General features: G+C 43.5%; 1 protein-coding gene across 2 annotated transcripts; it reads left to right on the forward strand.

The window, feature by feature from the left end:
* The first annotated feature begins 476 nt into the window (after positions 1 to 476).
* On the forward strand, positions 477 to 24,271 carry kita (KIT proto-oncogene, receptor tyrosine kinase a). 2 transcript variants are annotated; one of them, XM_084355039.1, is made up of 21 exons: positions 477 to 754; positions 4,362 to 4,616; positions 7,151 to 7,435; positions 7,537 to 7,676; positions 9,080 to 9,272; positions 9,661 to 9,847; positions 10,557 to 10,672; positions 10,949 to 11,063; positions 12,615 to 12,799; positions 14,162 to 14,268; positions 14,380 to 14,506; positions 15,043 to 15,147; positions 15,985 to 16,095; positions 16,211 to 16,352; positions 16,523 to 16,614; positions 16,731 to 16,861; positions 17,214 to 17,336; positions 18,777 to 18,888; positions 19,015 to 19,114; positions 19,390 to 19,495; positions 21,236 to 24,271. In XM_084355039.1, exons 1-21 carry the CDS (start codon positions 700 to 702, stop codon positions 21,416 to 21,418), a joined length of 2,970 nt encoding a protein of 989 aa, XP_084211165.1. In that variant the 5' UTR covers positions 477 to 699; the 3' UTR covers positions 21,419 to 24,271. The 2 variants fall into 2 exon arrangements, with proteins under 2 accessions (XP_084211165.1, XP_084211166.1); XM_084355040.1 differs by having other exon boundaries at positions 9,101 to 9,272.
* Positions 24,272 to 25,110: the final 839 nt, after the last annotated feature.

Here is a 25,110-nt window from a genome sequence, read left to right on the forward strand (position 1 = left end):
TCAGGACATGTTGGTCATGGAGAAGGCGCTCACGAACCTTGAAGAGCTACAGTATAATAACAAAGAGCATTTTGATCTGGTCCAAGGTTGTTTAACTGATCAAGATTCCACTTTTTTCACGACTGGACTCCCAACTAACCTTGTGAGTTTGTAGTCCTGCAGCTCACCTCCATCACACCTCTGTTATGGCTGCAATTGTTTCATTTTATTTCTTCTCTGTTTCGTTTTTTACTTATTTATTTATTTCGCTCATGTTTCCTCTCCATTGTTGTAAAAACTTGGTAATTCTTGGGAACTGGACTGGATGTTTATCTTTGTCTTGATGTGTCAAACTATCTGTGCGCACAAGCGAAAAACAGGTCCCAAACACCTCCCTCTCTCCCTCTCTCTCTCTCTCTCTCTCTCTCCACCACTGGCTCATACAAACATGTTGTTGACGCCACAGTCAGTCAGTTTGCCAGTCAGTCAGTCAGAGACACCAGGTCGGGCCGCACCGTCCCCTCTGGCGCGCTCCAGGAGAACAGCATGTTTGCAGATAGGCGACGACTGCTGCTGCTGAGCATCTGTGCCTTTAACGACTTGTAAGTGCGCCTCCGCCAGAGCCCGCAGTCAACTTCCCTCAACTCCGACGCGAGAAGAGTGGAGCTACCTTAAACCGTAAAGGCTCACCTTCACAGCTAGACCCATGGAATTATAACTATGGAATACCACTGGATACTGCTGTCTGTCTTTTTACACTTAACCTTCCATCCAGGTAAGACATTTGCGCCCGATGCGCCACTTTACGCACGCAACTTGTTGCTGCTCACTTCTCGGTCGTCTCTTAATGACTGCAGGTATGCAGTCAGTTCCTTTCAGCCCAGTAAGACAAAGATAATCCACATTGGGGTAAAGTAAATTGCTACACTTCGCCCCCGCGTCGCCCTCATGATGCATTTCTCCACACTTTTCTTTGTTCTGGGAATCGGCGCAGCGGGAGCTGCGAGAGGCTGCCGATAAGACAACCTGAAGTCACTGAAACCTGATGAGGAAAGTGGATACTTCGGCTCATGATCTGGATGCGAGCGCGCTGCTTTAATAATGAATGTTTTATTCGGGGAACAGGGCGCAGTTAACAAAAAAAAGTAATTAAAGAGCGGAGGTAAAGTAGGATGATGGATGATGATGATGGTTTTGATCGTGTTGTGCGTGATGAAAAGCTGCAGGTTCATGCGGTTTTCCTCGACGCTGAGCCGCACATAACCGTCATTATGGAAATATAACAGCAACTCCTGATTCCTGGGAAGCACGCAAACGAGCACCTGGTGTATCCAGGAGTGGTTGGCACGCTTACGCAATGACTCGCCTGTTGGAAGCTTTTGTAACGTGTGTGTGTGTCTGTGTGACTGTAACACCGAGAGGTTTACGACGTTTTCCTCGCAGTTTGATTTGGGTTGTTTGTGCTTATTCGCTCTGGGCTTGAATCTCGAAACCACAATGAGACCATTTATGGCGAAATCTTCAGAGTCTGGCTGCGGAGGTCAGAGAAGTCCATAAACACTTTATTGTATTATAACGAAAAAATATCCATGTCGTCTCGGTATGTTATTTTTTGACTGGATGGCTATTTAAATGTTTGGTTATTTTACAACCTGTGATCTAAAGTCAACCATTTTGTTTGTATTATCTCGTCAGGAGTTTGGGATTTTCCCCAGAGATAGCTTGCAAATTTATGGAAAGCTGTACTGCCAGGCCACACACACACACACACACACACACACACACACACACTCCTAACAAGTGCTGCTGTTCAACTTTGCGCTCCCCGTCGGTGCGTCTCTCTCTGTTTTTACCTCCACTTCCATCTGTAGTTGATGGTGCGCCCATTAGAAACCGTTGATGTACACGCCTTGTTGATATCGTGAGGGAATATGACCGACTGTCACATCTCCAGGCCGGGTGCGCAGTCTGTGTCATGTGATCCAATGAGGGCACGCCGTGAAGTTTGCCTCGAGCGCGTTTACGCAGGCTACAGGCTGAACTTGTGCCGTGTGTTGTCCTTTAAGGTCAGCTTGTTTATTCAGCAACGAGAATGCAAAGAGATTTTGTTTATTTAGTTTGATTAGGAATAAAACATTTAAAAAATTAGTCAATAAAGATCTTTCTCTTCTGACCACACAGTGCACCTTTAAGGATTTCATAAATAAATAAATACTTAATGAAACAATACATCACATTGAGAACTTGTCGATGCTCCTTTTTATCTCCTTCCTGTCATGTCGACAACCAAACGTTGAGGTTAGACTCCACAGTTGCTGCCAAATATTTAGGGATGTACGCTCTGCAAACCCTGCAGCCATCAGCATTATTAACAGTCCCTAAACAGACACATATGAGCATCATGATTGTTGTTTGCTGTTCTGTGATTCAGCTAAGTGTTTCGGATGAGTCGGTGATGCCACCACACCCTTTCTATTGAAGTGCGGCCTGTGGGAACGGGACAATAAGTGATCTCAAAAAACGAAATGCTGTCTGGGAGGATGAGAGGGAGCATCTGTGTCCGCCTGCTTCACACTCCTACTGTCGTCTCACCAGTGGAAGCTGCAGCCGCAGTCCTGTTGTGTTTATCACAAGTGGTTTCACTAGAAGAGGTCGAGCGTTGGTTTTTCAGGAAACCAAACACATTACTCAGTCACTTTCCCCCGCCACCTGTTTTCACTTGGTGCTGCAGATTAAATCTTTGGGTTTGCCCAGTCCGCAGTACAGTCAGTTCATGCTTCAGCTCACACATTTGTTTTGTCTCATGCCATCACCCAGAATTTTCCAAGAAGGGATTTCATGTTTACTTGCGTGTGATAAGATTTCACTTCTTTGAGCGATTACAGATTTCGGCTCAGACGTCGAGAGGCTGAGGTTTCAGTCCCCGTCGTTGCACCAAGTCTCTTTACCTGCATTGTGATGATGGTGAAACTTTAAAAGCGCCGCCTGTCGTTTCTTAACAATCCATCGTACAGGGAGAGTCACAGATATCATTAAAGTCGGAGCTGTGGGTGGAAAATAAGTATGTTTGTGTTTCTTTAACACAGTTGTTCCCAACTTGACCCCAGTAGAGCTCCAACGATGAATCTGAAGGGTCACAAGATGTTTCAAGCTCTATTCTTTGCTCTTCACTGGTGCACACCTCCAACTGTCTTTGTCTCTTAACCACTTTAAAACTAAGCAATTACAGAATGAAACAACTCCCTTGTTGAGCCACTCACAGTTCACAGTGAGGCCATAATCCATGTCAAAAGGTCACAGATAGTTTCTGCTTTGTTTTTAGGGCTCACAAGCCTTAAATGTTAAGGATTCACCGCTTTAACGTAACAATACGTAAATGTCGGTGCTGTCAAGCATTAATCTTTATATCAAAAGACCTCTCGATCAATTTGGGAATGAGAGCCAGTACAAATCCTGTGCGAACAGGATTTGTACTGGCTCTCATTTCAGAGTCTTCGATCCCGTTGTTTACTTGCGGATCAGGGATTGTGCCTTTAAGCTGTTCTAATGCACGTGGATCTTGTGGGGTTGTAGGTGTTGACACATCGTGGCTTCGCAGTGGTGAGAAAATGTTTGCAACATTTCCCTCCTGCAGCGCAACCCAACTTTGTGGTTTTTAAAGTCGTAAAACAGCAACTATCTCTCGCAAATTCTCAGACTTGAAAGCGGACACATTGCGCTCATTTTCATATTCGTAATTTTATTTTGGGTTACAACTATGATAGGTTACAGGCTTTACTGTTAAAAAACACATTAGACTTCTCATACTGTCCAGTGCTGCAGCGCTGTGTTCCCCTGCTGTCTGAAACGTCTCTTTACGAACACCCAGTCTCCTCTGATTGGTCAGCTCGCACACACCTGAGCCAGCATTGCTAACAACAACAGAGCAGCTGTGCTTAATCAATTCGTACGTGCCAATCTAGCAGCTAGGCATAAATTATTCAAAAGGTGACATAGTGTGATGTCACAAAGTCACTGAGTTACAGGTGGAACTACTGACGGGGCATTTCAGGAGCGGTGTTTTCTGTGGGAGAGAGGAGCTTTTGTTGGTGTGGACTTTTTAACTTTCAAGCTCTTTTACATGCACAAGAATCTATACGAATCTTTCACCGACGGAAAGGAGAAAAACAAAAAAGCATAATAGGGCTCCTTTAAAACAAATTTAATCTGTCAAGACTATACATTGCGCTGTTTGAAAGCACTTTTCGTAGCGTAATTATCAGCAATGTGTCCATGACCGTGCACAACCTTTTCCTCCAAAGTGTGGTCAAAATGGGACTACCTGTGTGGGCTCCAGTGGCATGTTAGATATGCAGTTGATTTCTCTCTCTATCCCATTACAGGCAACACCAAGCCCACCATCACCCCTGCCGGCCCCCACATTGTCGTCTCACTCGGCGCACCCTTAGAGCTGCGTTGCCAGGGTGTGAAGGCGATGCAGTGGCAGCGGGAGGAGCGGCCAAAGGTGCGGGGAGAGAGAAAGGTGGACGGGATGTCCACGCTGCACATCCCCAGGGCTCAGCCCCTTCACATGGGCCGCTACATCTGCCTGGAGGAGAGCTCCCAGGAGACAGCCTCGGTTTACGTCTACGTGAAAGGTAGATGGGAGAAACTGTCGGTCTTTTGTTTTTTTTATAGAACTGTGCAAATAAATTCAGCTTAACTGAAACTAGAGAGCTGAAAGAGAAGTGGAATCTAGATCAAGTGTAAACAGACTGCAGGGAAGAGCAGAGGAAATGTGCTGCAGTGACAGAGAGCAGTGTGTGTGGGTGTGTTTGCAGAGAAAGGTGTTTGTAACTTTGCCCAGGACAGGTACAGTAGATACTGCTGCTATTTATTGAGTGCATGACTGCTGAGCTCTACTGTATTTCCTCCTCTATGTGACTCCACATCCCCTTGGCCAGCTGCCATCTCTGCAGGCTTGTATCATGAGCTGATCACAATCCACACATCGACATTTGAGGCAACAAGCTCTTTTTACATGAGAGGCTCAGATGTAGCGTTACTGGAAGATGTTCATCCTGCTGATGAACTTGTGCTTCGATGAATGCGGTTGGACAGATCGAGATTTCACGACGTGCCGCCTCTGTAGGTAGAAATCGCAGTTTAGATGGTTTAAAGCTTTGATGAAACAGCTACAGCCAAATTTTCAGTTTGGCAGATCTGTCTTTGTGCCTGCTAAGTCTACGAATTTGGAAGATTTCAGTTTTTGGTTGATTTGCCGACACACTTGGTTACCGTGGCAACAGCAAGCAGAAGTACAACAGAAGTAGGGAGGAACTGCTGTATCAGTTTACAGTGCAGTCAAATAAAACCCACACTGTGGTGATGTGTTGTCAAAAAATGACATGTTTGTTTTGTAGATGCATTCTGATGAATGACTGCGGTCAGATACATTGTGTTGCTTGTGACCGCTTCACAATAAAAACCAATTGAGCGCTCTTAATGTGACGCAGCAGCTTAGGAAATGTTCACTTTCAGTAATTTGCAGTAACTTCATACAGCTCAGTAAAGAGAGTGAACAGTGAACAGCGAGGCTTTCATCAGTAAGTGTGCTTCCATTCCCCATGTTTTATGCAAACAATCAATTTATTTTCATAAAAAACGAGAGGAAATGCTGAAAAATTTGGGAAAAATGTATCGATAACAAAAACATGCAACAAAAGAGAGTGGAAACAGACATCATGAATAAATCACGACATACGTGAAGCATGCGGATCTCAGTAGCGGACGTCCATCTTCTTATTGAAGAAGACAAACATAGGATATAGTTTTAAGAAATATATTTAAAAAATGTATTTCTACACTTTCTAATAGAATCTTTTTTCTGCTCACTTTCTCCACGGCATTTATGTGATTTATACTGTTAACCAGTTACCACATAATGCACTGTTACTGATTTCACAGCTACACTGTAGTTACAGTGTATTGCAAGGCACATATCTTTATTAGTACATATACTTCAAGATGTTTATATATACAGTATATGTAAAGTAGTAGTATAAAAATATAGATACAAAGTTGTCGCATATTATAGTTGTATGTACATTTGTTTACAGTTATTTTACTTCTTTATTTTTTGTTCATATGTGCAGTGTGATATGTATTATTCTAGACTTTAATAGCTCCAACTGGCCTGTCAGCTAGACGCCTTTTAAAAGAAAGACTCTGTATCTTACTTCTGTAAAGTCGTCCCTCTCTCACATTTTCTGTCACAAATTAGGGCAGTGTTGGTGTTGTCTACGCTGCTAATGCACAGCCTCTTTTCGCTACTCTACCTCTCCTGTCCCCAAACCTGTCTTTGCTAACTGCACAGCTGTGCTAACGAGCTAACAGCAACCGTACTAAGCAGCAGTTAGCTTCCCAACTTACCTGAGCAATGAATAATAATATCTGTCCATCAGAAAACTCCATAAACCACCAAAAGTTGAGACGGTTTCACCTAAATCAGTGAAAAAGGTTATGAAGTTTAAAATCACTACTGCAGCTGAATATACTAAAATCAACACAAAGAAGATCAACTTCCTCTGCTGAGATCACTCTTGTGCATGATCGATTGTGTCTGCATCCAGGTCCCTCTCTCTCCTCCTGCAATGATTTAAAGGTGCAGTATGTAAGAATTGGCTAATTGTTGAATTCATACTCCAAACAGATGGGGGGCAGCATATCTTAGCTTAGCTTTTAGAAAGTAAGCTCAATTAGCCATGCAGCTAGCAGTTTGTTAGCTGACTTTGCTTAACTGTTGCCATGAAGTGGCACCGGAATGGGCACCATGAAGAGAGCGATGGTGGCACTGCAGCCTGGGACCAAGCACAGCTTTCAAGACCAACAGAGGCCAGTTTGACGACAGGGAATAAAGTTATGAGGGTGTTTACAGTGGCTCTGACAGGACTCTGACTCAGAGAATGAAGACACAGCGTGTTAAGGCAAAGGAGAGACATGAAGTGGGAGAGGTGCGAGAGGAAATCATAGTTGTCATATGGCAAGAAGTCACAAGAAGTGTGAAATACTGTATGGTGAACAGTGTATCATAGTTGAGTCGTGGCTGTCAAAAAACCAAAGCTTCCACCACTGCAGCCCTGCTCACAGCTCTGATACCTGCTTCTATGTGCAATCGCATTTTTCTTGGCAGATCCCGACAATCCTTTCAGAAAACCAATGGTGTTCAAAATTCTCACCCGTGAGGGAGACGCTGCTTCCATCCCCTGCCTGGCAACTGATCCGAGTCTGGACAACGTGAGCCTGGAAACATGTTCCAGTAGAGCTCTGGCCTCTGGTCTCCAGTTTTCTGCAAGCCTGGAGCAAGGCATCATCATCCACAACACACAAAAGGCCTACGAAGGTTGCTATGTGTGCACGGGGAGACTGAGGGAACGGCAAGTCAGATCACATGACTATTTCCTGACAGTAAAACCAGGTAAAGTAAATACTGTAAACTGTAAATACACATGGGTGTGTGTATTCTTGCTCCCTAACACACATGAACATTGAGTCACATTTGTTTTTATTTCTTTTCAGTGCCCGTTGCTCCTCCTGTGATTGAGATGCAGGCACCCAAAAGAGTGATTCTTACCCGGGGTGAGGGGCTCTCCCTAACCTGCAACACGACCAACGTCAACGGAGATATCAACCTAAAGTGGGTCACCCCACCTGGCTCGGTGAGACTCTTCTGCCTTTGCTTTGCTGTGTGCTGCGCAGTTGGTGGCTGATTAATTAGAAAATGCTGCACATGTTTGTCGCTAGTGTTGTAGGCTTGTGAGATTTTAAAGGGCTTTGATCAGACTTAAAGGAGACCTATTATGCTTTTTTCGTGTTTTACCTTTCCACCAGTGTTTCTTAAAGTCCGCACCAACAGAAGCTCCTCTTTCCCACAGAAAACACTGCTCCTGAAACGCCTCATCAGTAGTCCTGCCTTTAATTCTGTGACTTTGTGACATCACGCTACATCACCAGGTCACACATTTGCATAATTTATGCCTAGAGGCTGGTTTGGCACGTAAGAATGAATTGAGCACAGGTGCTCTGAATGTTGTTAGTGGTGCTGGCTCAGGCGTGAATGAGCTGACCAATCAGAGCAGGTGTTCATGGAGGGGGTCTTTAAAGAGACAGGAGCTAAAACAGAAACGGAAATTAGCATAATATGTCTCCTTCAAAGTTGGGAAGAGTCAACCACAAAATATCTGCTCTCACTGAGATTCCTGCCCACAACCAGCGGGTTTTTCTTTTAATCTATTGTAAAACAGTCAATTTGTGCAGATCCATCACGATAACTACCTGCCAGCTGCATTGATTATCCTCTGAAAATTGGTTGCAATCTTTTATGTTATTGAATTATTTGATTTTCTTTGTTTTTTCGAAAATTGATGTTCGATTTTCTAGTTGGTTTTCTTCCTTTGCACCTGGTATCAGTGGTTATCTGACAGTAGCCATGTTTCCATGAAATGTCAAGCGAATTTTAAGCAAACTTTTGAAAGTTCACAAAAAATTGGAACAATCAAAATGTGAATCTGGTGCGTTTCCATGAACTGTTTTGATGTGGAAGTAAACGGAGGCTTGAGGTAAACAAACCATGAGACAAAATGGAGAGATGTCCTCAGGAATTACTTTTCGATGGGGCAAGTTGTAATTGTTCTTGCATGTCAGCTGATTCAATGATTATAATGCATGGGAACAGCTGATCAGTCATGTATGTTGAATGTTTGCTGCGTCAGAGTTTATTTGGCAAATCTGTTTCCATCAAACATTTTGCGCATTAAGTCTGATTCGTAAAAGACGAAAACCAAACTTTTGTAGTTTTTTTTCCAGAATTTCCATAAAATTTCTAACATGATATTCTTCATAATGTGCATAAAAATGCTTTATGGAAACATGGCAAATGAAAGGGGTCAAAGTTCATGCTGTCTAAGCTTCAGGATCTCCGCTCTGTGTGTACAATGTGGACGACCGTGTGTGTGTGTGTACTCGCATGCAGGCAGTTGTGTGTCTGTGTCAGAATCTGTGTGCTTGGCGAGGATAGACACGCAGACGGGGTTAATCTCTAGAGATCTCTGGGCGTTGACAGGGTGCCGTCTGGTATCCACAGCAACCACCAAAGGTTGACGCTACTTCACATATCCAGACGGAGCACTACACCCGCGTGCGCATCGCCACATTGTACATCGAGGCGGTCCAACATCAAGATGCTGGGAGGTACCAGTGCGAAGCTGAGAACGAGAAGGGGGTCAGCACGCAGTCGGTGTGGCTCGATGTTTATGGTGAGTATGTGAAGAGATTTGCTGTTAGTTAAAGCTGCAGTTTGTAACCTGACTTACGTTGGAAGTCGTGTAAAAAAATTAGAATCAAGTGTTTCCTCTTCTTCCCAAAAACGACGTAGTGCACCTTTAAGTCTCTGCCAGAATGTGAATCAGCGTTTTTCCCAAAATCTCAAACATTCTCTAAAGGCACATGTGGTGTGATTCAGTATGTGTTGTCTTGCCACATCTCTTTGGACTGTGAAGTCTTCATATGCATGCGTTGACTTGCCTGTAAGTCTCTGGACCAACACCACGTAAATCATTATGACAACATAAATATAAAATATGAATATTGATACACTTGTGCAAGACTTGTAACATTGTGTTATCTCGTTTCCTTGTTTTTCAGAAAAAGGATTCATCAACCTAACACCCACAAGCAACAGAACCATCCAGGTCCGCGCAGGTGAGAGTTTGCCCCTAAAAGTGGAAATGGAGGCTTATCCCAAGCCGCACACTTTCTCCTGGAGCTTCATGGACAAGGAGCTGAGGAACACCACCGACCATGTCATCACCACACACAGCCACGAGTACAGGTGAAACAACACACACTTGCCTCAAGCACCCCTCGTTTTACCACCTAGATGAAAAGGCTCATTAACCTCGTTCAGTGGAATTTAACACCTTTGGTACGGCTTGCAGGTCGGCAGTGGTGCTGATATAACCGACCGCTGCACTTGTCACAGCTGCCTGAGAAAGTCAGCTGTAATTCAAAAGATGCCTAGGGGGTTCTCGTGAAATGGGAACGAGAGATGTCTTTCAGGGGGGAAAGAAACCATGAAAATCTGCAGTATTACCTTTCTGCTGCAGATAGAAATATTATGTAACATCATCCAAGGTTCATGCTTCGTGGTGCCTGTTTTTAATGTTTAAACGATACAACATTACCTTCAAGTTTCTGTTGGATGTGAATTGTTTATCCCTTTTTTATTATCCAAAAAATCAATAAATCCATGTCAACTGTGAGAAAAACATGTAGCCTTATGTAGCCTGGAGGATAATTGGAAATGATCTACATGTGCACACTATCTTGAAACAGATGTGCACACAAACACAACAAGACTGATTGTAATCTAAAAAGCAAATATGTGCGCAGTTCTTTCTCAGGCAGCATTGGCATGAGTGGAGGACAATCTGCTCTTTCCTTTTATTGCACAATTAAAACTGAACACATTTTTACAGATATTATTTTTTTAATTGCTGAATTCAATCATGCTAAAGATTCAGTATCATTATTTTTTTCAGCTACACCAGTGAGCTGAGGCTGGTGCGACTCCAGACGTCAGAGAGTGGAGTTTACACCTTTCAAGCCTCCAACGGTAACGCATCAGTAAACCAGACCTTCACCATCTTTGTGATCAGTAAGTTGTGATTGATTTTTTTTTAAAAGGTTTCTTGGTCCCTTAAGCCACATAATGAATTGCGCTGCCCCACCTTGCATTAATATTGAGTAGCTGACATGTGGGAATAGGTTTCATGACCTTTTTCTTTGTGTGAAATGAGGTCTTGCTCTCCACCTCACGTCACCCTGTGTCATTCAGACTGCACTATGGTTCAATGCAACTGAATTAAAAACTCTCTCTGCTTGTTATTGTTCTCTTACCTGACATTTTCTGACATTAACTTGTGTTTGTTAGGTAAACCTGAGATTGTATCTCATGACGGCCCAGTGGATGGACAGGTACGCTGTGTGGCAGGGGGGTTCCCCGCTCCTCGGATCACCTGGTACTACTGTGAACAGATGTATGCAAGGTGAGACTTTTATAGGAGACATATCATGCTCATTTTTTTTTTGTTCCTCATTTTTATGCTGGGTTACTACTAGAATAGGTTTACATGATCAAAAAACATATCAGTTTTCTCATTCTGTCCGGTGCTGCAGCTCTGTATTCATGCTCTGTGTAAGCTCCTGTCTCTTTAAGCCCCTCCCTCAAATACCCAGTCTCTTCTGATTGGTCAGCTCACGGAAGCCTGAGCCCGCACCTCTAACAACAACAGAGCGGCTGTGCTAGATTAATTCTTCATGCTAAACTAGCTTCTAGGCATAAATTATACAAATATGTGACTCAGTGACTTAGTGTGATGTCACAAAGTCACAGAATTAAAGGTGAGACTATTGACGAGGCGTTTCAGGAGCGGTGTTTTCTGCGGGAGAGAGGAGCTTCTGTTGATGCGGACTTATAAAAAGTGCACTCAACTTTTGAACTGCAGCCTGATGTAATTACAATGAGTGGAAACTGACTAATTTAATAAACCCATGACTGAATAAACAAACTGACCTAAACGGACCTTAAACACAATTTCATACTGTTTTACTTTGTTTATATGTGGCGGACCCTGCCACCTCTCTAGCTTCAAACAGTGTTCTCGGGACCTTATTTTCCTCTGACAACAGCTTGTTTATTCAGTTATGGAAAAAACAAATATTTCTGAGTTTGTTCTATTACCTCATTAATATTGTAAATATTACATTTATGAGTTTCTGAATTTCTACATCGTGCCCCTTTAAGATCTGCACTTCATTTCTAATTTCACCTTCAAACTTTCACCAACACATATGAAGTGCATCTCGAGGGTCCTAAAGGTCAAACTAAAGACACGTTGGATAGAGTCGGGAACAATGATGACGATGGAACGAGGGATTGTGAGATTTGAAAGGGGCTGACTTGTGATTGGTTGACAGTGATAAGATGACCCCCATGTGACAGGGGATTGGAGCGCATTGACTTGTGATTGGTGGGAGGCCGGGTATCTGCCCGGATACAACTGGCCACGGCTCGTCTCGTGTCAAACGTAAAGTGTGTCGAAGGAGGGGCACCCGGTTGCTGTAGCAACGCCAATCCCAGGCAGCACAGGCGATGCATCATAAGTGATAATCCAAACTTTAATTACAATTAAATCCAATTAATGCTCATTAGATGCAGGCACGCAATTGTACGTACAGGAAGTAAGTGACCTGAGTGAGCCTATGACAGGAGCAGCGTAGTGACACATGGAGCCCTGGGCCACTGTTTTACATTTCACTTTGATTTCATGAGCGCAGAAGGAATTCCCCGCATCCTCATTACATCCACTGAAACTAACTGCCGGCAATGTTCTGAAAGATGAGGAGATTTGTCTGTGGTTCTGCATATTGTGTAAAGTTACTCAGCCTCAGACAAGTTTATCCAAGAATCGGGAAAGGAATGTGTGTCTTGTTTTCAGAGATTTAAAGGGGGACAAGTGTCCTGACAAGTGACAATAGTTGAAAAGCTCTGTAATCCCATCAGCTTTTGTCAACAGTGTATAATCTTCTGCCTTCAGGTGCTCCCAACAGGTGAATGCCACCGTGGAGGAGCAGAACGTCATCACCGTCACGCTGGTCAGCCCGAGGTTCGGGAAGACGGAGGTGGAGAGTCGGGTGAATGTCAGCAGGGGACGGTTCAGTACTCTGGAGTGTGTGGCTACGGTGGAGGGCGAGCAGGCCTACACACTCTTTTCTATCAGTGGTGAGGTCCTATGGAGGTCACGTGATATTGAGGGGGGGGCGCCGGTCAGTCTCATGTTTTGTTGCTGAATTGGTGTAATCCTCTGCATGTGCTCACCTTCAGATTAGAATTAAGAGCACCAGAGTCAACTGTACAAGAGGGGATGACATAGACGTGATCGTAAATCTTTCTCCACCTGATGTTGGTTTCATTCAAACTTCACAAGCACAGTTAAATATTCTCTCTCTGTGGACTCAGAAACAAAGTTATCAGGGCAGCTGTAAACCCCGAACACATTGGATTTAATCCTCAGCTCCAAATATTTACTAAAAGCACAATTCTGCCGAGGATTAACCCACAAACGTGGTCTTACAACTGGCTTGTTCCTCCTATAATCTGTTAGGTAAACATTAGCGAGGAGAGATACCTCGGACACGATAAGATGTTGTCGCTCTCGGATAGGAATTAGCCTCAGTCCCTTGTTTACTTTATGACTCCAAATCCGCCCTGTTATAACGGCTTCCCCATCTGCTGCACTCTGTCCTCAAAGTGGTGCCAGTGCAGGAACTGAAAGCACAGCAAAGTTGCCTGAGCCCCGGGGACCTGGGGTTTATGCGGGACTCAGGGGGGCTCACTGTGGCTACAGCGGGTATGTGGGCGAGCATTATGATGATGAAGGAGAGTGTCTGTGGCCTGGCAGGACAGGCCTCAGGGAGCGTGTGCCCAGGATTTTTTTTTTTTTTTTGCGCTTCACAGAGTAGCAGCAGACCAGGCGGAGGCGCTGAGAGTGTGGAGCGCAGTAGGAGTCTTGGCGGTGCTGGGCATTCTGGGGCTGTGGGAGGCTTGGAGGTGTCAGTGAGCTGCAGCAGCAGAGAATACACAGGGCTTTAGAAACCACTGACAGGTTTACAGGGGATTAGTTCCTGCAGACTCTGCATTCTCAGATTTGAAGTGGAGAGAAAGCTTCTTATCTCTAAAGAGCTTATTACACCCCACTGTACAGAGGAGCAAAACAATAAGGCATCACAAACAGACAGACACAAAAGAACAGAGCCCTGATTACATATAATTACTCAGCGCCACAGCTGTAAAAGCAACAACAATGCAGCGAAACACTGCATAATCAAAACTGATTGGAAGCGGTTAAACAATAATAAAGTGCAGAATGTGAAAACAAAATGAAAAGTCTGACAGTATGTAGACATGTATAATTGGATTAGTTTGCTGTGATTTGACCAGAGTGGGCTTCACTGTGACTTAGCCCTCCGTGGCTTACCATAATGCCCTCGTGCAATGTCATTTAGAGTGTAAACATGACAAACCATTGACTCTGTCTTTGCTGCTTCTCTTGTGTCTAACATGATCCTATCTGTGTCCCTGCAGAGAGAACTGTTCCTCATGATCTGTTCACCCCACTGCTAATTGGCTCTGTATCAGCAGCAGGCATCCTCTGCCTCGTCCTTATCATGCTCTTCTACAAGTACATGCAGGTAAAACGGCTCGGCTCCTTCTCCTGCATGGCGCGCCCTCTTTTATCGTAAAATGAGCGGAGCATGTTGAAACCCCGTGTTTTGCTCTCTTTTTGCCTGCATCCATGACAGAAACCAAAATACCAGATCCAGTGGAAAGTCATCGAGGGCATCCACGGAAACAACTACGTGTACATTGACCCCACCCAGCTACCGTACGATCACCAGTGGGAGTTTCCTCGAAACAACTTGCGTTTCGGTGAGCGCCCTGCACAAAGTCATCCGCAGTGTGTGTGCCTACATGATATCATTATTTCTGGATCACTGAGATGCACGTCCTGGTTTTCATGTCTTAGGTGTAAATCAGAGTGATGTGGAGAAGAAATGGTGGTTTGCGCCAGTAATAAAGCCTAACAGGGCAGTCTGCATTACATCACCACTGCACCCGCAGGCGCTTTCATGCTGATTGACAGACACTATGTTTTCTGTGTATATGGACAGAGCATTAAGGTTTTAAGCCACGTCTATGGTCATTACCGACCAACCAGTTCCACAGCTCATTAATGATGAAACCCCACTCCCTCACTGCAAACACAATATTGTTGACATATTCTGGGTGCCGTTTTTAACAAACCTCCTCAAACAGGATCCTGCGTGTCCTGGTGCCTGCTTACACAGCCCGGGGGCTAAGACTGGTGTTGTCCCAGGAACGCTGGCATGCTGGCTCGGGGCCAGTTTTGTGGGAGGGAAACAGGATGGGGAATAACAGTTTTGGGTCTGTCTTCTCATCTGCAGGGAAGACGCTGGGATCTGGAGCGTTTGGAAAAGTGGTGGAAGCCACCGCATATGGACTCTCCAAAGCAGATTCCGTCATGACGGTGGCCGTGAAAATGCTCAAATGTAAGCGGCGTCAACACACTTGCAAATGAAGTGGGACAAAGACAGCTTAGCTGTTTTGACAAACAAATGAGCATAGTAGCTGTGCACCCTTAAAGGGTTAGACCACCAATTTTACATGTGAAAGTGTGCTAACAGGGTTGGATAGTAGTACTGCATACTGTATGTAGTATTATGCCTTTTGTGGCTCCAGAGAAAGCTGTGTGTAATCTGATAAATTGCCCAACAGTGGTATCACTAAGTTGCATTGTGGGTAATGTAGGCAGCAGGTTTTGAAAAGGAAGAAGAATGCATGGAATAATAAAGATTAAATAATGGAAAATCATTCGAGTCCAACAGTGTCATAGGAGTGCAATGCTAGACCAGTGGACAGCTTTTCAAAACCTGGCGCTTACATTACCCACAATGCAACTTGAGTGCCATCACCCCTTGAAGTACAAACAGACTCGGGGCTAACTGTTCAGCATGCTAACTTCAATAGATATTTCTGCAACACAATACATAGACGTGTCCGACATAACATCAAGTTTTACTTCTTCACATTCTTTTGATCATTTTGGTTATTTAACTTTTATTATAAGCAGTAGTACTCTTCGAGACCTGTAAACACATTCTAATGTGTAAAATTGTTGGCGTTATGGAGTTGTTGGAGCATGAATAAATTATTTGCCTGTAGGTGTGTAAGCAGGTTTTATTATATTGCTTTGCACAATACCGATTATTTTTTTAGCCTCCAGCATCAACCAATTTGTTTAAATCGAGATCCCGAAATGTTATAATAGAGCTCAATTCATTCCCTGTGCACATGCTGATTATCTTCCAATTTTTTTATTCGCACAGCAAGCGCTCACTCCACAGAGAAGGAGGCACTGATGTCGGAGCTGAAAGTCCTCAGTTACTTGGGAAACCACATGAACATTGTCAACCTGCTGGGAGCCTGCACTGTTGGAGGTGTGGAAGCCATGTTGTCCTCAGTTATCACTTAAAGACTGCGGCGTGAAACGAGACTTTTGTTGTAGTTTATTCCACCAAATAACTCTAAACTCTAATCTTTCTTTGTCTTCAGGCCCCACGCTGGTGATCACGGAGTACTGCTGCTTCGGAGACCTCCTCAACTTTCTACGCAGAAAGAGGGAATCCTTCATGTGCTTCAAGCTCGAGGAAGACTGCTACTACCACAACGTCATGCCGCAAAGAGACGCAGCTGGGTCAGGTTCTTTTTTTGTGTGTAAAGAGAGGGTTATTGTGTGTGGTAGGAGACAAGAGAATACTAGTATTTACTATCCAGAACGTGCGTAGGATGAGGGTATTTGGACAGCAGCGTGCCTGTGTGTGGCTGTGCTCAGCTGAGACCAGACTGCTCCTTTCCTCTTCACAGTGACAGCTTGAATGGCTACATGACCATGAGGCCTTCTGCTGCTGGCAACCCGCCATTCAGCTCATCTGAGAAGAGGCGCTCACTACGCAAAGGCAAGAATGCCAGCCATTCATCAAATTTCTCAGTCTTAAAAATACACAGACCAGCAAATTGAAGCAAGACTTAAACCACTTCAGAAAAATAATCATCACCCTGTTCGTCCTCCCAGGTGGCTCCTACGTCGAGGCGGATGCAGAGAGCGCGATGTTTGACGAGGACGGTCTGTCTCTAGACACCGAGGACCTGCTCAGCTTCTCGTACCAAGTGGCCAAAGGCATGGAGTTCTTGGCCTCCAAAAATGTGAGCATCCAGTGGCAACGGTCACTCTTGATTTTTGGATAAAACTCCGATGTGAATTTCTCCAAAATGCAGAGCATGGATCATGTTTCCACAGCCGCTGTAGTAAACGGATCTAAAACGCATGTCGGAGCATGCTGTTGAAAAATGTATTAGTTGTGGAGGCAGGATACTGTCGCCAGTGAGCTCGTGTATCAGTGTCAGCGGTGGTGTGTTACAGATTCAAGTGTGGAAACTCCAAACCAAACTGCATTAGATATAGCACTTCATTCATGACTCATGTTATATTATTGATTAGTCATGTATATAACATGTATCATTAGATATTAAAGGTGGCGGTGCATTTGTTTTTCAGTGTATCCACAGAGACCTGGCTGCCAGAAATATCCTTCTGACTCAAGGCAGAGTGGCAAAGATCTGTGACTTTGGCCTGGCACGAGACATCACCACGGACTCCAACTATGTGGTAAAAGGCAACGTAAGTCTGCGCCACAGATGTGCCGACCTTGTCTTAAATCAAACCCAGTTTTATGGTTTGGAGCTGTCAAACCACCCAGTTTGTAAGATAATAAACCAGTTTGCTGGTCGACCCTGCAGAGTCCACCATGTCAGAGCTACTGTGTAAGCTAACTTCCTTCCTAACGGCATTTCTAAGTCATTGGAAAGCCAATTTTTTATTTCTGTATGTGTTGTGATGAGTCATCCAATGAATAAACAATGTCAAGTCAAAGACAAACAGTTTGGTCTTGAAGGTGTTTTACAACACATGTTCAAGACCAAAGAGCAAATCCAGTTGCCTTTCTTGGAAATGTTTAGCTAACGTTACTTCTGCTGAAGCCATGCGTTCATGAGCTACCTGGAAGTTCAAACTGAGCCTGGTTATAAAAGTGTTTACAAAGTGTCACATTCACACCTGCAGAGTGGCAGGTGCAACTGTTGATTATGTAACTGACCCAACTGACAAAGTTAACGTTGCTGCTAACATGAAGAGTAAAAGAGATCATGGTTGTTTCTGATGTGGCACTTGAAATAAGTGTTTAATAGCAGCGTAAACTGTTAAATTACAGCAAAACAACACAGTATTGACTGAATAATGTTAGCTAGGTTAGCTTGCTCAGAGATTTTCCACTCCCTCTAAACTTGCCAAAAAATGGCAACTCTGACACACATCATGTATTTCTTCATATATGAATAAATAAAGAATAAGTCAGAAAAAAGTAATAGTAAGAGTAAAGACAGCCTGTTGAAATATGACTTTATAGATTGTAATGCTGCAAATGAACACATCAGTAAAGGACTGTAGGGCATTCCTTAAGTTTTCAAGTAAGTAAAGTAAATTCATGCTATAAACAAATAAGCTCCCGCTAGCTAGTTAGCTCAGTTTGCGGTGCAGGTAGCGGTTCGGACTGGGAGTTCAGAGCACCGGGGGAAGTGTTGAGGTTTATACCGCTAGCACAGGAGCTTTGTACAATTTACCTGTATGTAGGACAGTCTTACTCTTACTGTACCTCGAGGCTTATTTGTATTGTACATTTTCAAACAGAACTCATCTTACAACTTAAGATATCATAAGTAAGACATAACTTACTACACCTTGAATCTAACAGTTATTGCGGCTCGTGGCAGGAAAGTAATACTTCTAAATGACTAATTGCATGACTAACTTTGACGTGTGTGACAAGTGACGAGCAGACTATGATCGGTCTCATACCTGTGATGAGTGTATCTACATTTCTTCATATGTGTAAGGTATTGTACTGTATGGGTATCTCAGATGTGCTGACGTGTGGTCAGATCCGCAGGGGAATAATGTGCATTCCTGACTCTGGGTACAGTCTGTTCATGTAGGAGTCATCAGTCACAAACCTTTTTGAACGAGGGCAACTTTCCATCTGCTCACCGTGTGCTTTCCTTTCAGGCTCGTCTGCCGGTGAAGTGGATGTCTCCAGAAAGTATCTTTGAGTGCGTGTACACGTTTGAGAGTGACGTGTGGTCCTATGGCATCCTGCTTTGGGAAATCTTTTCACTAGGTACGTCTATCCATCATTGTGCGTGCGTGTGTGTGTGTGTGTGTGTGTGTGTGTGTGTTTGTCTGGCTGTCTGTGTGTGTGTTTTCAGAGGATCATAATGTAACTGAATCTCCCTGCTGAATGTAGGAAACAGTCCGTATCCTGGTATGCCCGTGGACGCCAAGTTCTACAAACTAATAAAAGAAGGATACAGAATGGATGCTCCAGAGTTTGCACCCAGTGAAATGTGAGTTGTCATTCAAGTAAAATATGACTGTGTGTAAGAAGTGTTGAAGTGAATTGGAAAAGACGGGGGAGGTGAGACGATAAGGAATGCACTTTTCGGGAAATATCAATAACTGTCATCCTGTTGCATTTGGCTTTCTCTGTGGAACAAAATCTGACATGTTGAAACTTTTAGCCGTCTTTTGAGAAAACACTAGACGCCCACAGAACAAGGAAGGGTGTGTAGTGGCTGTAGACAAATAAAAAGTGTTTGTGTGTTTGTATGCCGCTGTGCAGGTATCAGATTATGAGGTCCTGCTGGGATCCTGACCCCTTCAACAGACCCCCCTTCAGGAAGGTCGTGGAAAGGATTGAACAACAGCTGTCGGATGCCACTAAGCATGTAGGTTTGCACCGCTTTGATATTGTTTACTTCAACTAGAAAAGGTTCAGCATTCCATTCCTTAAAAATAATGAAGCGGGAAGGCTTCAGAGGGCGCTCAGCGGGATTATGAGGTAGTGAAATAAGAGCGACTCCAGGGTAAAAGCTCATATGGTTCATGTGAGGCCTTTGGCACAAACAGAAAACGAAAATGTGTGATAATGCTAACCGCTAATCCAAGACTAATGGACCCCAGGCTTATTTTACTGGGTAAAAGCTATGTGACACGGTTCATGTAACAGCTCTGACTCAATGTTTGAGTCTGAACAAAGAAAATACGAAAAAAGCATGCTAAGGCTAACTGCTAAACCAAGACTAATGGATACCAGGCTAATTTTAACTCTGAAATCATCTTAAAAAGTGTTTAATTCTTTGTCTTTTTACACTTCAGGTGTTGTAATGTAAGACTGCCGCACCACTTCTTGTGAGACAACTGTTTTTTAAGTCACCTTCACAGTGTCACACATGATTTAGGTGAAGGCCTCCCAGCATGAGCTGATGTGTTTGAACCCCCTCGCCTACATTGTTCCATAACTGTCAAACCCCTACAGCTTTTACAGTTTTCCATGAGCTTCAAAGGGATGTTTGGACATTTCTAGAGACTTAAGTTATTATCTTATTTGTTTTCTCGCTGAGAGTGAGATCAATAGAAGATCAATACCACCCTCATGTTTAATCAAAGAATGACTAAAGTGTTGAAGCTGCAGCCAAGAGATTATTAACTCGCCTGGGTCCTTCCAAAGCACAGAAAAACAGCCTTTACCTCGAAAAGCTTGCAGATTGACGTGTTATATCTTGTTTATTTAATCCACAAAAAAATCGTACTGAATACACAACAAGACGTGGTTTTAAGGGATTATGTGCTGGACTTTACTAAACCACAAATTTAATTTTAGCTCTTGTGCAGATGAAACAAACAAGATATAACAGGTTAGAGCGCTGGTAGGTGAATTAGTTTTCTTTGCTACACTGGCTTGGCTCTAAGGATGGCAGTGTCAGTAGGTCAGCCCACCACCAGCTCACAATGAACACGTTAAACATAATACCTGCTAAATATCTGAATGTTAGTTTCGTCACTGTTGCTGCTTGATGATGTTAGCATTTTGCTAAAAGAGTACAGCCTCATAGATCTGCTAACATGGCTGACTACTCACGCCTGTCAACCGGTTAACATGGACGCCAAAATGAAAGGCAAGACGTCACGTCGCGCACAGGCATTGCTCTGTTAACCAGTGTGTCGAGCCTGTAAAACTCTCATTTCACATAACTGCAGCTGTCAATATGGCCAGACTTTATTTTTATTTATTACCCATTTTCACACTTTTCCTGTGCCAGGCTGAGAGCCATGTTGGTGTCGTGTGAGATGATGTAGCTCACTGAGAACTGTCACGCAGCACTTCATGGTACTATATTATCTTTACAACGAACTGCGACTTTCTTGACTTGGAAAATGTTGTTTTATATTGACAAACATCATATGTGTAATTCATGAGAAAATCTAAACAGGACTAACATATTGTCTCAGATGAGTCAGTTGTGACAACAGCCTCAGGGGACAACCCGGCTGGCACTGCACTTGGGAAAAAACAGTTTAATTTGAGATGTTTGAAATGGCGCAGCTGAAACAGTATAAAACCCTAACCATCGCAAACTGTGCTCCCCCTCTCCTCTTTCTCTCTCCCACTTCGTCCTTATCTTCAGATCTATCTGAACTTCAGCTCCAAGCTTCCTGTGACGCCCAGAGCCAGGGAGGAGCCCGGTTCTCAGAGCGCGGCTTTTCACCATCTCAACTCAGCCGGCAGTAACAGCCCTCCGACCCAGCCCTTACTGGTCCAGCATGAGGTCTTCCTGGAGGGGACAACCCTCAGAGCCCAACGGGTGTAAGGACCCACCCGACCTGTCTGGCTGCCTCATAAAGTGCCTGTAATGTTCCGCCACAGACTGCCCGACCACTACACCCGCCCACCGCCCTGGTACTAGCAACGTTTGTTGTCACGTGTTGCAGACGGAACGGTGATCGTCAGCTATCAGCAAACAAAACAACAAAGGAAGAACGGCTTTTATCACTGTTATCACTATTATTGCCTACTGATTACAGGGAGGACAGTTGGACTAATGCTCCCCTGCTCATAGCAAAGAAACTGTTCAGGCACCGGGGAGGGTGGAGGGACATCAACTGTTTCTATACAACTGTCATTACCTACATTAATACACTGTTATCTGTTCATTTCTTTTTTTTTTTTCTTTTGAGTTTTTTCCTACACATTTCATAAAGGTTGTTTTGTTGTTTTTTTTAGCACTCCGTATGTTTCTTTCTATCTGTTGGAGACATTTTTAATTTTCTTTATATTTTTGTGTTTTGTTATTCCTTGTCGTTTCCCTGTCACAGATATTTATGTAGCGTTTAAAATTTTTTTTGGTTGGCTCTTGAAATTGTTGGAGGAAGATAAAAAAAAAAAAAAAAGCACTCGAGGCACTTGAACGTCACACCATTACACACACCACGTAATGCAGCTTTTGTTTCTTTTTTTTTTGTTTTGATTCTTTTATCGTCAGTATTATTTTCCGACTGTTCAGATCTACGTGTATGAAGGAGATACTTTTCCGGGGGCCAATTTAAATTGAAATATGGAGACACTGGTATACAGAATAAGCTATTAGACGGCATTCATGCTTGAAGTCCATAAGTCGATTAGGACACACATTTCCTCTCTTTTTGTGTTGGATGTCACTACCTGTAGAGCAAGTGTCTTTATCTGTTAACACATAACATGGATCAGTCCGTGATTACTTTACACACACAGTTGTCTTCAGAGATGGTACGCTAGCGTTTCCTTTATGTGCTTGTTGACTGTATATGTGTACATATCCATAGGTGATGACATTAGTCATTGCTAAATGATTAGCTGGGAAGCGTCAGAGAAAGGAGACACTCTGAGAAGCCTTTAACTCTTAGCGTGCGTAGTAGCTTTGTTACATAGGCATGTAACGCGGGTGTATAGTTTCACTTTTGGACAGCTGGACTGCTGCAGAGTTCTCTTGTAAAGGTGTAAATAACTGTTCAGGTTTATATCGTCGCTCTCCTGCCACATCTAGTGTATGATCTTTGTTTACAAGCATGAGACAGGTACTGCCATTTCTGAGATGTGTTTTCTCTGCTGTTCAGCTTCTTCCCCTTCGTGAAGGACCAGGAACCTTTCTGTCTGTGTTTTCGCCCACGCCGTTGTACAGTATATATCATGGATGGATTCAGGGCGATGCTCATGTTAAAATGCCATTAAGTAGACTGCAGTGTTCCCTGAGGTGACAAGCCAGAGGAAAACGGAGGGTCATGAAGGCCCGGCTGCAGAGATGGTTGGTCATCTCATTGTTCCCCGACCAGTAGCTGATTTCCTCGCCGTCCTTCTCTTCTTTGTATCCAGCTGTTTCCTCCATCAGAAGTGGGACTTTCAGCACCTCTCAGCCAGTAGTCTGTATCAGTCCAGACCATTATGATTCCCGTCTTCCCACTGGTGGATGTTGTTGTGAAAAGTACCAGGAAAGTGTCCTGCTTGTTTGTATGAACATGTGTGTGTGTGTGTGTGTGTGTGTGTGTGTGTGTGTGTGTGTGTGTGTGTGTGTGTGTGTGTGTGTATGTGTGCGAGCGTGCGCGTCTACTTGTCTCTGTGTGCGTGTCTGTATGAATGCAGAATTACAAGAATTACTGTCAAGAGGTGCCACTACTTAAGATTCATGAAGTCGTTTAGGCTACTAAAAACCCCACCGTCTTACTGCTCTGTCTTTTTTGTAAATATAAATGTGCGTATATTGTAAAGTAATGTCGATGCTTTTGAAGATGTTTATCCTGATGAAGACGTGGTACATTGATACTAAATTTTATGATGCTGTATTTTCTTACGTGTGCGCAGATTTCTGGCTGTAGATTCAAGTGGAAAAGCTTCTTGTGTCTCTGTCACCGTGGTATCTTAAACAGAGGAGATTCACTGTGGATAAAGGTGCAATACGTAAGAACTGAATTCATACGCATATAGGGGGCAGCATATTACCAAAGTAACCGCTAACTCCCACTCGCTGCAGTAAGGTAGCTAGCTCAGTTAGCTGTGCAGCTAGCAGTTGGGACTGGGAGCTCGGAGCACCGGCACGGGAGCTTTGCATCAGGATGGGACGGGGCTAGCTGGTTAGCATGCTAACTTCATTAGATATCTCAGCAACACAATACGTAAACACCATCATGTCAAAACTGTTATTTTTTCACATTATTTTACTGACACTGTGTAACCGTGGTTACCATTGGAATAAAGAGCTATTTAACACATATTTTTACTTCACTTACAGCAGCTTTCATTTTTGAATGTTTTCAACTAAATACTTACATATTGCACCTTTATTGTTTTGATTTTGGTAAATTCATCATCAGTCATGTCGGTTCTTTTGGTAAATGCCTCAACAAGGCAGGTTTAACTGCTCCAAATGGTCATGTCTGCTCATCAATATTCATGGTAATATTAATAAAAAAAAAAGATCTTATTGGATATTTCAACCAGGAAGGAGATGTTTCAGAATAATAGAGATTATTTTTTTCATTTCATTGCTGCCCTTGCATCCAAGAGTTTTTTTCCCCTGCATCTTACTACATATTTATTAAATCTGAGGCTTTAGTGTTACTGTGTAAATTTGATGTGTCGCTAATACATGTGTCAATGTAAATAAAATTGTGTATATTGAATTCCCAATTAAACGTCGTGGTCCCTTTATACACCCTTGCTCACAGATAAAACAATTTGCTCAACACGCTGTCATCCTATGCATCTATGATCATTGTAAATCTCTTAAAGGAGACCGCTATGTAGCTTAAAGGGGCACTATGTAGTTTTGGAGAGGAAATTCAAACAAGAATTTTAATATTTACAATGTTAATGTGGTTAAAAAAAACAAGAGGAAAATAAGGTCCCCAAAACACTGGCTGAAGCTAGAAAGGTGGCAAAGTAAAAGCATGTAAAAATAAAATAATGAACCTGAAAGTGAGCTTAATATGTCTCCTTTAAATTATGCACAGTAATGAATGGAAATATTTTCATGGCTGACATGTGGCAGTCATTAAACTGTATTTTCCCAAGTGCAGTGCCAGCTGTGTGTGTGTGAATGCTCGTGGCAGGTTGTCCCCCGAGGCTGTTGTCACAACTGATTCAGATCACCTCAACTTTGCTGTGAAATGGAGGTTCACCAGATCTCTGTTTTTGTAAAATGCTAATGTAAAGTACAGTAACGGTCCACACACACACACACACACACACACACACTATCTGATTATTTTAGCCATTCTTCCCGCTCTCTATTCTCAATCACTTGGCTCCGGCCCAGAAAGGGACATCTGGTCGTGAGGGGGAAAGCCACGAGGCCGACAGCAGCGCTCGGAGCAGACAGTACCGGTGCGCGAGTTTGCGTGGGCAGAGTCCATTGTTTCAGGATCTGACTGATAAGAGACAAGCAGGAAATCCCACCATTGAAGTTGAGTGGCTGTAACCGAATGTTTGTTAGTCAGACTTGAGGAAGTTTTAAACTAAAAAAAAAGAAAG

The sequence above is a fragment of the Pagrus pagrus genome (assembly GCF_965226575.1).
Source record: "Pagrus pagrus genome assembly, chromosome: 6".
In the NCBI taxonomy this organism is placed as follows: domain Eukaryota; kingdom Metazoa; phylum Chordata; class Actinopteri; order Spariformes; family Sparidae; genus Pagrus; species Pagrus pagrus.